At 33.1% G+C, this 16,145-nt stretch overlaps 1 protein-coding gene across 2 annotated transcripts in view; it reads right to left on the reverse strand.

The window, feature by feature from the left end:
• Positions 1–921: 921 nt before the first annotated feature.
• The window catches only part of SEMA5A (semaphorin 5A), a 679,502-nt gene continuing 664,278 nt past the window's right edge, over positions 922–16,145 (reverse strand). For both annotated transcript variants that reach the window (XM_069077034.1, XM_069077023.1), the window contains 5 exons: positions 12,374–12,544; positions 9,756–9,911; positions 7,875–7,922; positions 5,577–5,788; positions 922–3,280 (listed from right to left, as the gene is read on the reverse strand). In XM_069077034.1, coding sequence (XP_068933135.1) covers positions 3,161–3,280; positions 5,577–5,788; positions 7,875–7,922; positions 9,756–9,911; positions 12,374–12,544 — 707 coding nt within the window. In that variant the 3' untranslated portion in view covers positions 922–3,160. The remainder of the gene's footprint in view (positions 3,281–5,576; positions 5,789–7,874; positions 7,923–9,755; positions 9,912–12,373; positions 12,545–16,145) is intronic.

Raw genomic sequence — 16,145 nt, forward strand, 5'->3', positions numbered from 1 at the left:
TGGAAACTACCTTAGAGACCATAAGATCCAAACTCTTCATTTTACATATGAGAAAATTGAGACCCAATAAAATTAAGTGACTCCTATGAGGTCATGCACCTAATATAGGGATAAAGTGGGAATGGAGGCTAAGTTTTCCTGACTTCAGATCCAGTATTCTAGCCACTACATAATCTTAGGAGACACCAACTTTGATCATTAGCAGGAATTACTACAAGAGAATCCAAATTGGAAGACTAAAAGTCAGCTTTGTAGTGAAGTACACCTGACCTTCCATTTTAACCAATTTGAATATCATAAGAATGCTGATTAAAATCATTTAATGTCTCCCTTTCTTCCATATATCCAAAACACTATAAAATATCAAGGTGGTATGGGTTATTACTGTAGTTTCTATTTCAGTGGAAAAAGAAAATCAAGTTGTATAAGGAAAAAAGGGGTCAAGGTATTCCTCAAAGTTTCTTCAGGAGTTTAATGCTTTATAATAAAAAAAATTATATAAGTGCTTTCTGCTAGTGGTATTCAGTTATTATTGTGTGGAAAAATTGTGTAGATGTATGAAGAGGTATGATATGTAAAGTGTGTGTATATATATATACATGTGTGTATATATATGACATGACTATAAAGTTACTGGAAAAAAAGAAAATAATCAGATATGGGAAAAATAATTCAAGAAATATATATATATATTAGTTTTCTAACCTAATTGCTCTTATTTAAAATTTGTAAAATACAGAATTGAGAAAAATTACATTTGAATAGCCTGCAGGAAAAAAGAGTAGTTTTTTTGATAGTGGGTATCTTTAGAACTGTATGTTATTTATGCGGAAATTCTTTTATTTTCCCCCAGATGCTATGGGAAACTGATTATAATACCAGATTGGCTATCATTCTAAAAGCTTTTTCCAACTAGTCTACTGAACTTGAAGCATTCGTTTTATTTTTTTTTTCCTAGGGCAAAAAAATAGGGGGCATCACTTCTACAGAAAAGAAAATCATTCAGAGGGGAAAAGCAAATAAAGAACTACCCAGGGACAGTACTTGGTCTTTTTGGAGAAGTAATGGAGAAGTAAAGTCTTCTATGAAGAATCAAAACAAACACCACAAATAGCAAAAACAATGAGGAAGCTGTTCTGACTGTTTCATTCATTAAATGTAAATCTACATGCACACAACACAATCTGATGATGCAGCCAAATAACAAATATGGTACAAAATGAACTCATCAGGAAAAGCATCCTAGAAGCATTGCCCACAGATGCCATCAGATTTCCAGAGATCATCTGCCTTTTAAACTTTGCTACAGAGAAGTTGTTGAAAATATGCATAGAGGAGAAAACTTTCTCAATTAATAGCATTACATGATAGATCATGGAATTTTTCTAACCTTAATTTTTTGCTATGATCTTTATGAAGCAAGACATTCCCATGTGCACATCCTTAAAAAGAATTCCTATCATTCAATATCATTACGGTGCAGGTTTTGCCAGTATCAGGACTGAATTTCTACAAGATGTAACTTCTGCATATGTTTTTCAGTTTGTGTGTGTGATTTTTTGTTTGTTTTTGTTTTTTTGTCAGAATGCCAATAGCTGTTCAGGTGAAGTATGTTTTACTGTTGTTTTCACTTTAAAAGAAATTGTTCAAATATCATTACACAATAGAACAGTTGTGTAGCATCTGTTTACATCCAAATGACTTTTTTCAACCTTTTTCAAAATGTCTGTGGATGGTGCTAAATACTAAAGCATTGAAATGTTTCTTTTATCAATAACCATTGTTCAGAGCCTCAGGACCAATTAATGGGCATTTCTTTTTTCTCTGTATGTTAATCCTGGAAGTTAATTGCCTTGGATGTAGGTTGACATGCTGCAACAATTCTGAGAACAAGGGCAGTGGCACCAAAAGTTGTCTAGTTATCAGTCCCCTTACCTGAAGTTACAGGCAGAAAATGACAGCTTAAAACTTAGATAGTGTTAACTATTTACAGCATGTGGCTTAGAGGAAGCCAACTTTAACAACATCATTAATGCTCTCTTCTCAGGGGTTGATCAATATATATCACATACTTCAGGAGGATGGCAAAAGTTGCCTTTCATAACACAACTGAACTCTGGATATTTGTCAAAAAACAGGCATTGGCAAACAGTGATTTGTAACCAGAAAAGCAGTTCTGTGCTGTCCATTTGTTCCCAAGCCAGCCAAGGAAGGAGTGGTAAGTCAATTATTATACAGTTGGTTAGTTCATGCTTTGGCCTCCTTGAGGGTTTCAATGGACCAGATGTGTGGATCCCTTATGCAAACAACATGGAGGGGAGGACTTTGGAATGCCATGTACAACCAAAAGTTACAGGAAGACTAGTTAACCAGTAACATGCAGAAACTTTCAAGTTGAATCTGCACCTTATTCCTCCACCCTCTTCCCCACCTTACAACAAAAATAATTAATGTGACAAGATAAAATCTTGATTTGTCTCAATGGTTCATGTAATCTTCTTTGCAGACATAAGCCATCTCATGTTTCCTGGCTTACTCTGGCTAGATTCCATTTTCAATCCAAAAAAAAAAAAAAGAGAGAGAGAGGTTGTTTCCAAGCATTCCAGCCAGAACATTCTTTAGATTGGGGAACATCTGGGGTCACTGTGGAACATCTGTACAGTAAAACTTTTCTTCAGCATTTTATCTACTGTTATTTAGAGCTAAATACTTCAATTTAGAGGGACTCATCATTAATTATTCATTTTCTTCTTCTAAAATATCTTGAAAGGACAGCCCTAAAGGAAGCCAATGATATTATACTTAATGGAATCTGCAAAGGCAGGTAGCACAATTACAAAAAAGCTCAACAAAATAATCCTCAACTTGTTAAGAGAAACTTGATTGACCACAATTAGAAAACTTCACACACAGTGACAAACAGTATTTCTCATGGCTCATTCAACTATGAACAGGTGCTGGAGACCAAATTTTCATGATGTCACACAGAGTTTTTGTTGTGATAGGGCATGTATTTTTGGCAGCAATGGGACACTGATGGCTTGAAGTGTGCTTGAAATCTCTCCAAACTTCATCTGTGAAGCCTCAAACACATGGGCAGTCATGTAGCACAGGCCTTGGGGGACTGGGGAATTACAAGAGACCAAAAATATAAGATCTATTAGTACTCATCATAATTATTGAGATCTGTAAAATAGGCGTTAGAATAGGTCTTTGCAGTGAGATGTGGATTGAAGTATTTGTTTCTTTCCTCTAGGATCAAGTTGTTTTTGTTAAACGCCTGTAAGAAGGATAAAAAAAAACCCAGTAAGTTATATTTCTGGAAGATATTATAATAAGGAATAGCCCTTTACCTGAGAACATGTGTTCTCATTTAAGTTCATGGGGGAAATATAATAATAAAACATTTTGCCACCTTGTTTATTTCCAGATCATATGCAACACTGGACACTTACCTGTCAGAAAGAATATCTAGTAGGGATCTATTTCTTAAAATAGCCTTTTGAGATTTTATTTGAAATCAGTAACTATTAAGAAAAGTATATTATTTTATTTGGTAGAAAATGGAGGTGATCTACTCGAAACTTTAGCTAACTCCAATGAGTCCTGAGGAACAGAAATGTGTAACATTGCTTCATCCTTTACCTGCTTAGTGGTCATCATAGTACCATATATGAAGAGGCTTGTGACAACTTGCTCATCTTTTCCCAAGCAACCTCAATCTTCATCTTTCCACTGTTTTTTCTTTGCCTTTTCTGCTGTTGTCCTGTATTAGATGGTTCTTCCACACTTTTCTAATATAATGTGTCTATTCCTAGAGAATCAGAATTTAGAAGTCCCAAGCTATAAGAATGGATGCTAGGATTTGGTTTCTTGTCCCTGTTGACTTTGACAGCTACCCGATGATTCGTGAAAGATCAGAAAGAAATCAACACAAATGCCTCATAGAAATGGAATTCGTAATCATCAATATCAAAGTAGTCAGGTCCTAGTGAAATCTGCTGACTGGTTACAATTCTAGTTCTTCTGTGCCCTAATTCTAGCCCTCTCATATGTCCATAATAACAATGACCATTAAATGATATGTCAAACCTTAGCTTAAAGTAAAACTTTTATGAGAGTTCTCTCTTATAAGCAGAGTGAGAGAATAAAAAAAATCACTAGCTTTGGAATCAGAGGACATGGGTTCAAATCCCATCTGTGACATTTATTTTCTATGTAACCTTGTTTAATTCACTTAGCCTGAGTGGGACTCTTTTTCCGAGATGAGGTTAGATAACCTCTGAAATCCCTTCCAATTCTAGATCTATGACTCAATTACATATGAATAAAGCATAGTTCAATTTTCCCATCAGCCTTTCTCCAGGGACACAGCTCAGAAATAGCCATGTCATTCAGAGTCTTTTGTTTTTTCACCTTAGTGGATTTACTTCATTCATTCTGGTTGCTAGTATATTAGTGAACCCATGTAAACAGCAAACCTGTAAAGTGTTAGCCTAAGTAATAATGAACTGCTATTAATAGGGAGGGGAAAAGAAGATAATTCAGGAAACAATGACATGGAGATTTAGAGATTTATTAACACTATCCTTAAGGTAGAAGTGCTCATGGAACAAGTTGTGGTGGAAAGCCATTTAGAAATAGAGGGAAAAAAAACAAACTTCTGAGAATGAATGACTGAAACACTGGGAATGAAAGGAAAGCAATGAGCCTATTTGGAATGTCCATGGTTAATTTCCTTCAATAAAGGATATTATCTTCAATTATATTATATGATATAGTGGGAAAGAACTCATTAACAGACTCCAGAGTCTTCTGATTTGTGCAACTCTCATGTTGAATGGTAAATAAAGTTGATCACTATTTCTCCATCCCCTCAGTTATTAAGAGGAGATGCATCTTGTGAGGCTAGAGGCCCTTGAAAAGGTTAAAAATCTATCATCTAGCCTCCATACCAAGTGTCATTCTTTTGATATGGAAACATGCACAGTATTACATTTTTAAAGGTAATTAGGAAAGATAAAACTATGAAATATTTATTTTATGAAATTCTGAAGTGTTCCAAAATTCTACCTATATATTCCTTCCTGAGAGGAACTCATGAATCTTTTTTTTTCCTTTTTTGGTTACCTCTAATTAGCAATGGTTTTATGTTCTTCATTTCTGCATAGCTGGGTCTTTGCTCTAATTCTATAACTCACCTCTGAATATAGAAGGATTTCTAGGGATATAGGAGATACAGAGTTGAGTGTGGCAAGCTCAATATTTTTACTAAAGTTTGGTATTTTCTGACTTTTCACAAAGATTTCAAATATTTACCAAGTGTTCATTCGATTCTGTCTTATTGTATCTTTATGCTATACTCTCATTCTTTCTCTTTTCTCCTTCTCTTAGTCTGTTCTCTTCTCTTCCCACCTAATATAATTACTAAAAGATTTAAAGCATGAATTCTTGAAACCTTAGTTCCCTAGATAATTGTCTCAATCTTTCATTTTGCATATATATGTATATATTTGATATACTATGTATATATATATATATATGTTGCCTTCATACTGTCTCTGCCAATTTCTTACCTTGATGGCTTCTACAGAATCATATTTATCCAGTTTGTTGATGTGGTTAGTTATGCTTGTATTAAGAGGAGCTGGTGAGACTGGGTGGATGACAGTAGCATCATGGGCCTGCTGCTGGTATCGCTGGCAGTAAGTATAGATGAGCAGAGTAAGGAGGCAACCAAGAATAGAGCTGCTTAATCCCACTGCAATCATATGGAACATGTTGAACTCTGAAAAGCATATAGCCAAAGCAATATTATATTTCATGCAGACATGTTGTGTAAAAGCTCAAAGTCCTCAGATGACAGAAGCACTGGGTCTCTTCCAAAATAAAAGATATTAGTCTCTTCCTTTAAAATGACATGCTGACTGAGACTACTTCCTACAAGAGCAAGTAGGTTCCAAGCCAATGCTCTTAGGGATTATAATTTTCCTTTTATACACCATTTAATATTTAACAGCCTAGCAACATCCCTCTTTTTTTAGCCTTGATAAGAGAACACTCCTTTTGTTTTCTCCTAGTGTAATAACGTTTTATTTATAGAGCTTCTAAGAAATGTGACTTTTTTCTTCAAAGTATCATTTATTAAGTCTGGTTAAGAAAATGCATAGATGACATTGAACAAAGGCATTTTCATAAAGAGATTCCTTTTACTTTTGTATTTTAATGTAAATTCACCAAAAATAAAAAGCTGCCCAAACCTACTTAATATAGAATACATTTTCAATCGATTTATTCCAGCATCTTATCCCTTCTAACACTATCTGATCTTTTCTTAAGAGTTGTATTCATTGGATTATAAATATTAACCATTTCAGCTATTATTAATTCACTTGTCCTGATCTCTATATTAGAACTGCTTTGTATCATGGTTAAATAACAAAACAAGATCTCTGAAAGAGTTTACTAATAGTGCCAATACTACTAAAGGGTCTGATAGATTTCAAGCTGGTAGAAAACTTTTAAAAACATTATTCAGATGGAATGGATAACTGAATATTACATGCAATAAAATGCTGCATCCCCCACACATGCATAGACTCCAGTTTATATGGAACAGGAAACTGTGGACAAGTGATTGCTTGGTTAAATTTTCCCAACTCATAATTCATGTTTAAAATTAGATAAATAATTACTGTCCCATCAAAAGACTGAATTCTGGATTCAGAAGACTCAAGTTTTGGCTGGATCTTGACCCGTACTTTATGACCCTATATGTCATTATTTTTACATTCCATTTCCCTCATCTATCAAATGGGGAGTGGGGCAGATGGCAGTATTAGATCCTTGCAGTACTGCAGAAGACTGTTTTGGGGAAAGTGCTTTGTAAAGGTCTGAATGTTCTATAAAAATGAGCTATCATGATACTCTTGAAGCTAAGAACTACTCTAAATACTATGCCATTGTCACCTAAATTGCTTTAAAAAACAACTTCAGATAGCCTTTATAGTCATCGATTTATTGATGAAAATATGGAATTTTCATCTTAGAAGTGAATCTGAGTTGTCTCTCCCATTCCAACAGAGCAAGAATTTGCAAGGATCTCAGGAGTTCAGAAAATACATTATATTTTCATCAGGTAACCTAGAACGAGTAGAGAACATAAGGTTTGCTATTAGAACTGTGTTCTAGTCCTTAGATCTAATGCTTATTTATGTATATCTCTCTAAGTCCCTTAACTTTTCTGAACCTTGCTTTCTTCCTAGACAAAAAGGGGAAAAGTATACTTCTACCTACCTCCCAGGAAAAAAAAAAAACTTATTTAAATGTGTGACCCAGCTTGTTCCTAAAGTCTTTCAGATTCAACATTAATGTATTCCTTCTTACATTATTCTTCCTTCCAAAGTGATTCAACAATTGGACTCTCAGCAGTCCACCAGCTTTAAAGACATAGGAATAGGTGACCTAATTTTATTCTGGAAGCTTTCCTGTGCTGCTGAAATTTCTCACATGTTTTGGAAGGGAATGCTATATATGGTATAGAAATGTATGGTTCCATCTTCCTCCAGTCAGGATTTGAGTTTTGAGACTTTCTCTGCCTTTGACTGAGATTGCAAATTGAATAAATCATTTAAATTCCACTTCACTCATGGGAAATCTAACTGAAGGCATCATGTATTTAGAAATTATTTCCCATTAATACAACTGCTGATTCAGAGGGAGTCTAGGGCCTCTAGAGTGTCTCTAAGGAACTTAGAGTTTGCCTTTCTTAGCCAATAGGAATGAAAGTAAAATGGAGCCCAAGGGAGGAAAACTGGTATGGTAGACAATCTAGAAATAAGTGAATCTGACATTAATAAAGAGTAAAAACTTACCACCACATCTTTTTTCTTCTACGCTACTTGATCTTGCTACAGATATTTCTGAAAGGACAAACAATATATAACAAACAGTGTTTTTCTTTTGTTTTTTTTTTTTTTTTTTTTCTGCAAAAAAAAAACAAATTTAAGAGAAATTCTAAAATTTGATATCATAAAGATCATCCTTAATAGAGAGAATACTGGAAAGGATGCACAAGCTTTACTTTAAATGAAAATTATAAATTATGCCTGCTTATCTTTTTTTTCACTTTGGATATTGTTTTGATTTGCATAGTTTCTTTGATCATCAAAGAATAATTAATGAGACTACCCTGACTGGAAAAAAGACACTATCATAAAGATCAGATACTTGAAGTACCTTTCCTTTGGCTGAATATACAAGATTAACTTCAAAACAATCCTAGAGTTTTGGTTGGTTTTTCTACTAAACTGTCCATCACCAGCTGTGAAACTGTGAATAGTCATAGCATGTCAATTTCTTGCGTTAGAGCTCCACTTTTATATAAAACCCAAATTGCCATATTTCCTACAGTGTGGAATCAATCTACAAAAGTTCAAAGGAAGACATTACCAGCCCAAGTAAAGAAGTTTATCAGAGAAATACTTTCACTTCCTCCTTTATGTAATACCACATACAGAATCACAAGTGGGATATCAATAGGATTAAGAAGCCATTTCACTGTTTTAATACCCCAAGGGGCCAAAACTATTGAGGGAGTTCTGGAATATTCCATACTTATTTTTTCATTCATTAGAAATTAAAATTAAAATTCTAATTATATTAAAATGAAGAGTGTTGGTTTTGCATATACAATGTACTGAATTGTTGAATACAGCTAAAATCATGGTTCTTTCCCAAATAGGATGATATTAGTCATAGAAATAAAGAAAAAGCAGAAACTTTATTTAGTAATATAATGCAATCTTGAAATGTCATATTACAAAGGTTTACTTATAATTGGATAAAAACAACATATACATATACATATGTATGTATGCCTATGGATAAATGCATATGTATATGTGGTCAAACGTGAATGTGTATGTGTGTGTATGTGTGTTACTCTCAGTATAACAGTATAAAATGACTTAACCTATTCTCTAAAACAATTGCTTTATTATACCTAGAAGGCAGCGTGTACAGTACAAAGATAACTAGATCTGAATTTGGAAACCCTGATTTAAGGTTCAAGCAATGCCTTTTATTGTGACTTTGGGTTAATCATTTAAGCACCTAGAGCATTGGTTTCTTCATCTGTAAAATAGGAAGGTTGAACTAGATACTCTTTAGCTCTAATTGTTTGACTCTATTAATATTGTATAGAAGTAGCAGTGGGATTTTTCAGCTTCTACAATTTAAAAATTTTAGCTTAGTATTAATTTAAGTGATTAATATTAATAAATATTTGTTGCACAGATTAAATGACTCATTTAATACATCTGACTTTTAATCAGGATTGATTGTCTTTATTAAGAGCTAAAGTCATATTACAAAATACTGTGCACATATCTAACTATATATGTGCATATATATATATATATATATATATACTATCACACACACAGATATAATATATATTGAAATTGTTTACCAACTGTGACAATATCTCTCCCTTTCTATCTCTATATATCTGTCTATCTGTCTACCTGTCTGTCTGTCTGTCTGTCTATCTATCTATCTATCTATCTATCTATCTATCTATCTATCTATCTATCTATCTATCTATCTATCTTATCTATCTCCACAAGAATTGATGGAACCATTGTTGTGTTTTGGTAATATCTCTAAAAACAAACGATATTTCAGACTTATCAATCATTTAATGTTTCACAATTTTTTTTTACAATTTACAATTATTTTATAATTTATCTTACCTGGAATGAAATTGGAATCAAAAACACAAGATCGGCTTTCTGTGGTATTTCCAGAACATTGATTCCCCACAGGAAACAAAATGATACATTGACGGACTCTGAATTGAGTTCCAGAAGAGTCACACTCTGACCAGTCTGACCAATCAGACCAGCTATCTGCAAGAGCCAGAAGAAGGAGAAAGGGAAGGGACAGAGAATATTTCTCATTAGAATCTAATCCACCAAAAGAAAAGATGCAAATATATGTCTCTGTAGTAAGAATATTCAATTTAATGTTAAAATCTATGAGCAAATAGTAGTCATGGCTTCTAAGCAAGGCCCTAAATAAATACAACCCACACAAAATATAGTTTTTTATATACTTTCATATTTTATTCATTTTTTCTAACTTATTTAGAGTATTTTCACTTGTATTTGGCCAACAGTATAATACTATATTTGCCTCTGCAATTGTTAAAGTGCAAAAACTGTCAGTACTGTGGCACAAAATAAGCAACATAGCACAGTGAATATATGAAAAGAGATCAATCCTTCAGAATATCTCTTCTAACAGTTTCTCCAGAACTAAATTTCAATATCAAGATAATAACTCTTTGTTATGAAGAAAGTTCTATGAAGGAACTGAAGTTTTTAGTTTCTACAAAAAACCTTATCTTTAGTTATAAAAAATAATTCCACTCATGTAATGTAGGAAAGTCTGTGCTGTATGTCAAACAAACTGATTTTTCCCATTTCTACATTTAATCCATTTACTCTAAAACCCACAGGCAGTAACTGGAGATCACAAGAATAGGACTCTGGTCATGGTCAAAATTCAAAGGGACATTAAGTCACCTGGTCTAATGTACTACATTCATGAGTATTCCTAATATTGACTATTTGTAAATGAAAGACATTAAGCTAATTTTGTTGTCAATTAAAGCTTAAGAATAAAATCATGTGAATTAATTCTTATGACCTGAACATCATTTTTTGAGACAAAGTCCACAAAAATAAAATACTAAAAATATTAATAACTCTTTTGCCCTTCTGAATCATTGATTATACAAGTAACATAAAAAAGAAATCTAATTTTGTCTTTGACACTTGGAAATCAGACAAAATATCTGCTCCAAAAGTAAAATCAAAGGCCTTAATTTAGTCCTACTCAACTTGTTGGCTCTTGATCTTTGTTTGTTTCCATAAACAGTTCTATTCATGAAGTGCCTGCTCTGTGTGAGGTACTGCGATAAAGAAAATTACAATCCTGCTCTAAAGGAACTAAAAACCTAGCATAAGGTGTACCAAAATAAATACAAAATTAGTTTGAGTTGAATGTGCACCAAAGGAAAGATAACACTGGCAGGAAAAATGAGGGGACAAGAAAGGACCTTTCTAGCTGGTTATAATATGAAAGAAAACATTTCTAGTTTCAGAGTAAAATGCTGGGAAACAGAATGTATAATTTTTATAGTGAACCTTCTACATATCCTAGGAGTTCAAACAAATTCTTTCTTCATAAATTCCTTAATTTAAATTAACTAAAAGCTATGCTAGAGCAAGTCTTCCAGGTCCAATGCTTCCCATACATGACCCTGACAATTACACATCAGCCTTGATCATGTTTTATGGATTTTAGCAACAAAATCTACATTTTTATTTCAGATCATATCTCTAATTGCTATTTTATTTAATCCTTCCTATTTATTATATCTATATTATCTATTTTAATTCTAATTTAACTTCATGTTCTGTTATAATCTTATTATGCTACGTTTCCTTCTCTTATCCAACTGGATATATTTATTTTGTTTTGTTTTCCTTTCCCAAGCTGCCCAGTCATCTGATTGCTCTTTAAGGAAGACTTCATTCCTCTTATAATTTAGAAATTAATTTCATGAAAAAAAAGAAGGACTCATTGAAAGGGGCAGCTAGGTGGTACAGTGGATAGAGCACTGGCCCTGGAGTCAGGATGAAATGAGTTCAAATGTGGCTTCAGACACTCATGAGCTGTGTTAACCTGGGCAAGTCAGTTAACCTTAGTAGCCCCCTCCCCCCAAAAAAAAGAATCATTGGACTAACTAGATTTCTGATTACTTATGAATTAAAAAAATATATCACTAAGATTGGATTGCATGAATATCCTCAGAGGGTCACAATTACCTGAGTTTCAGTCCTACCTCTGACATATATCAGTTATGTGATCCTGGGAAAGTCACTTAACTTCTTAGCATCCTAAGCAAATTACCAAGATAATAAGTTGCAGAATACTTGCTATCTGTGTTATGAGCGGTCCTTTTCTCACCTGGAGCCCATACATAGATAAAATTGTAGGTCTGTAGCCCCCCCTCCTCTCAAATCATATACAAAAAATATTTTTAAAAAATAAGAACCTTTCTGAATTTTTCTGTATGGAAGTGTTTGAAGATGATATGGAGTTTTTAATGTTCCCACAAAGAGGAAAGTCATAAAATAACAAATTCTGAGAACAATATTATCACGTATTGTTAATATAGCATACAAATATAAATATGTATTAGTGAATTTCATAATCTTCTATTATTTACTGAGTAGTGGATAGTGGTACCCAGAACAAATAAATCAACACCAAGAGGAAAAGAACTAGATTAAATATTTACCTGGACATGGTTGCGTATTGCAGAGGGCCTCTTCAGTATGGAGTCCAAGGCATATGTCTCCTCCATATGCTGGTGCAGGGTTTGTACATGAACGGGTCCTCATGTAGTGCCCACCTCCACAGGTGGCTGAGCATTTTGACCATGGTGACCAACAAGACCAAACGCCATCAACTATGAAGGAGATAGAAATACAAGTTGTTATTTTCCAATTCAAGTGATTTATTTTTTTTCTGACTCATCCATACTTTAATTCACTGATTTATTCATTTTCATAATTAATTCCACAAATGTTTATGGAACACCTACAATCAGAACAATGCTGTTCTGATACACACACACACATTCATACAAAAATATACATTTACACTCACACAAATAAAGGTAGGTATATACATAGATGTACACATATGCAACAAGAAACTTAAACTTAGTTGGGAAAGATGAGAACTGCACATATAAGAATAAATCAGCAACAGAAAAAAAACCCACTCTCAATATTCTTTGTTATATGGCTCACTAAAATTAGAGTACACACTACAGCTATGGAATGGGAAACTTGATTTGGCTTCACAGAACCATAGATATAGAGTGACTCAGAGGGACATCAGAGGTCCTCTAGGATTTGAACTAAGTTTTGAACATGGGTATTCTGATTCCTGAGCCAATGGACTGTACCAAGATCTTCCTTCTCTTCAGAAAAGATGGTTGAATAAGCAGGTTAAGTAAACTAATCCAACTTATTGAGAAGTCAGAGGAAGAGGAATAAAAGCAGGGAAAGCAGATGGCAAGTAATAAACAGGAATTGGAGGAAATCATCACCCACTGTGATTTCAGATAAGTGGTACATAACTAGTCAGTATGCTCAAGTTAAACATGTAAACTTCCTCATTTAAATGTAAGCTGCATGAGGGAAGGAATAATTTCATTTTTGCCTTTATTTCCACAGGACTTAACACAATCCCTGGTTCATAGTGAAAACTTATAAAAGCTTATTGACTGACAGATAAACAGAAGAACAAAATCTGCTGGGGAAAGGCTACTTTATATGACAAAAATTATTATACACAAGAAAGTAGTGGAAAATATGTTTAGAAATGGTGGAGAATGTTTTTAGGTAGCTGTCTAACACTATACTATGCTCCAAAAGACTAACAATATAAATATTAAGTATCACCATTTAAAAAAATGAAGAAAATTGTAAGATATATTTTCCACAGCTCTAGAGAGTTGGGGAACACATAAGAAAACATAGTATAAAATAAATTATATAGGGAAAAATTGATATTTGAAATATTTGATAGTAAAAGAATCAGTCCTACTAGAATAAGAAAATATAGGTATGTAAATATTTCATGAAACGTTTCTGATAAGCCTGCTATTTGAAATCTATAAGAACCATTCCATCTCCAACAAGTAATCCAAATAAGCTAGTGGTTTCCAAAGGAACAAATTACAAACTATCAACAACCATCTAAATAAGTATTCAAAACTACTAATAAGAGAAATTAAAATAGTATTTAACTGTGCATGCATAGATCCATCTCTATATAGATATATCTATGTATCTATATGTGTGTGCATACACATACATATATGTGTACACACATATATTTATAAATAGATGTAACAGCAAAGATGGAGGAAAATAAATACTGTAGGGGTTATAGAAACACAAACATTAGTATTCACTAAAGTATATTTGTGAATTTGTAAGTAACTCTGGAAATGTTTTGAAATTGTGCAAGTTACAAAATTCTTCATATTCTTGGATCTGTTTTCCACTATTGAGCTCATAATGACAACAAAGTTAACATTGCCTTAATAATGAGTTTCTCATGACACATGCTAGCCCTTAGGTTATATACAGAGAATTCCTAGACTTTTCTGTCCTCTTAGGACCAGCAGGATCTTTTTTTAATTGATGAAGACTTCATTCAAGAGTTCAGAATCACATCTATGCCATGATAAATCTTGGTGAAGAACACATATAACTTTGATTATATATGATAGATTAGCTTTATCTAGTATATTCAAATATATATTCAACATATATTGTATGTTATATCTATATATTCAAAAAGCACTCTTCTTAGATATAAGTGAGGCAGAGAGGCAGAGAAGTACAAAGTACAACCCCACTCTCTCTAGTCATCGAAGTCCAGTGACAAGATAAAAGTCAAGAAAATTCTTCTAATGTCAAGCTATAGCATACCCAGAAGTCAACATAATAAATAAGTTTTATGAAATTAATTTATTCCTCCTTAAAGAAGTAACCTTTGCTAGAAATTCTAGAAAATAACAGTAGCTCAAAAACACTATAACATTTTAGTGACTAAACATATTCTGGATAGAATAATGTATTTACGTCTGGGTACCCCAAGTTAGGGAGGACCATAAGAAGCAAAAGAGAATCTAAATTAGGGGAAACAGAATTGTGAAGGACTTTAAAACCATGCTATGTGAGCACTGCTTGAACTAATATCATATAATATATTATATGATAATGCTTATGATAGACTAGAAATGTACAAGATAAGGTCTAGTTATGTGTTCATTTTAATGAATTCTTAGGGCCAGTCCACATAGGGAATAAGGGGGTCATTTAGAGGAATTAACAATATCCATGTGGGCATGCTGGATAACATGCATTTTTATGATGTGAGGATCAGACAAAGTCAAACATTTCTTAAAGGTTGTAATAGTGGATATAAATATTTTCTGCTATTTGTACACAAAGACATGAATCTGCAGTTATTACACCAGTCATACATACATACTAAGCTTTATTTTTCTTTACATAGTTAAAGATTACCAGTGCAAAAGTTCACTCAGTTACTGATCATTGACTCTATAAAGCAAAATCATTAGCATCTGAAAACACTTTCATAACAGAATGTTTTCAGTTTATTGTCAACAGAATTAAGTGAAGAAGAAAATAACAAGATGTCTACATGGTATATATTATTGTAGGATTAAATTGATGAATAGTGGGGAAGTGACAGAGATTATTCAAGCTCCCAAAATTAACTGTGAGCCCTTTGAAGGGAATTTTTCCTCTATATTTCATCACAGTTCCTTGTACATAGTATTCAATCTAATTCAATAAACATCTATCAAGCACTGTGAAAGGTATTCTGCTAGGAACTGGGCATGAGTAGGCACTAAATAAACATCTGTTTAATTGAACTGAAATATGTTAATTGAACCAAACCAATAATTGTAAAACTAGATGTAAAACTAGACTTTAGCCAGTGGCAAAAGGAAACAGAAGAGAACAAGAACGCTGCTATGATTAAATCATGCTAATCACCACAAGGGAATTTCAAAGCAACAAAAGCTTTGGAATGATTATTGGACAAGTCAACATAAAACAACATTGCTTTAATGACAAAAGAATCCAAACAGCCTTGGCAGGGTGGATGACAAATAAAAACAAAACATGTAGAAATATAAAAAATGCAAAAAGATGCAAACAAGTATAAGAATACTTTGCTTATACATACCATAGATAAATAGAATAAAGGAATAAGAGAATATAATCTCAAAGTAAAATTTTCAAGGACATAGGGGTAGGAAAGGAAGTTAGATATTTTTAAAAACCTAAAGGTCATAGCAGCAATTGAGAAACGATGTTAGGTTAAGTATAGGATTAGATAGCAAATTTAATAACTTAGCTCAGATTCTCTACTGATCACAACCAATGGAAAATATGGGCAAGAGAAAATTAAAGTTAATAATTATAACCTTGAATATGAAATAATTTACTCACAAT

Source organism: Petaurus breviceps, unplaced genomic scaffold, assembly GCF_028583685.1.
Source record: "Petaurus breviceps papuanus isolate PSGF00001 unplaced genomic scaffold, PetGlider_PUasm1.0 151, whole genome shotgun sequence".
Lineage (NCBI taxonomy): Eukaryota > Metazoa > Chordata > Mammalia > Diprotodontia > Petauridae > Petaurus > Petaurus breviceps.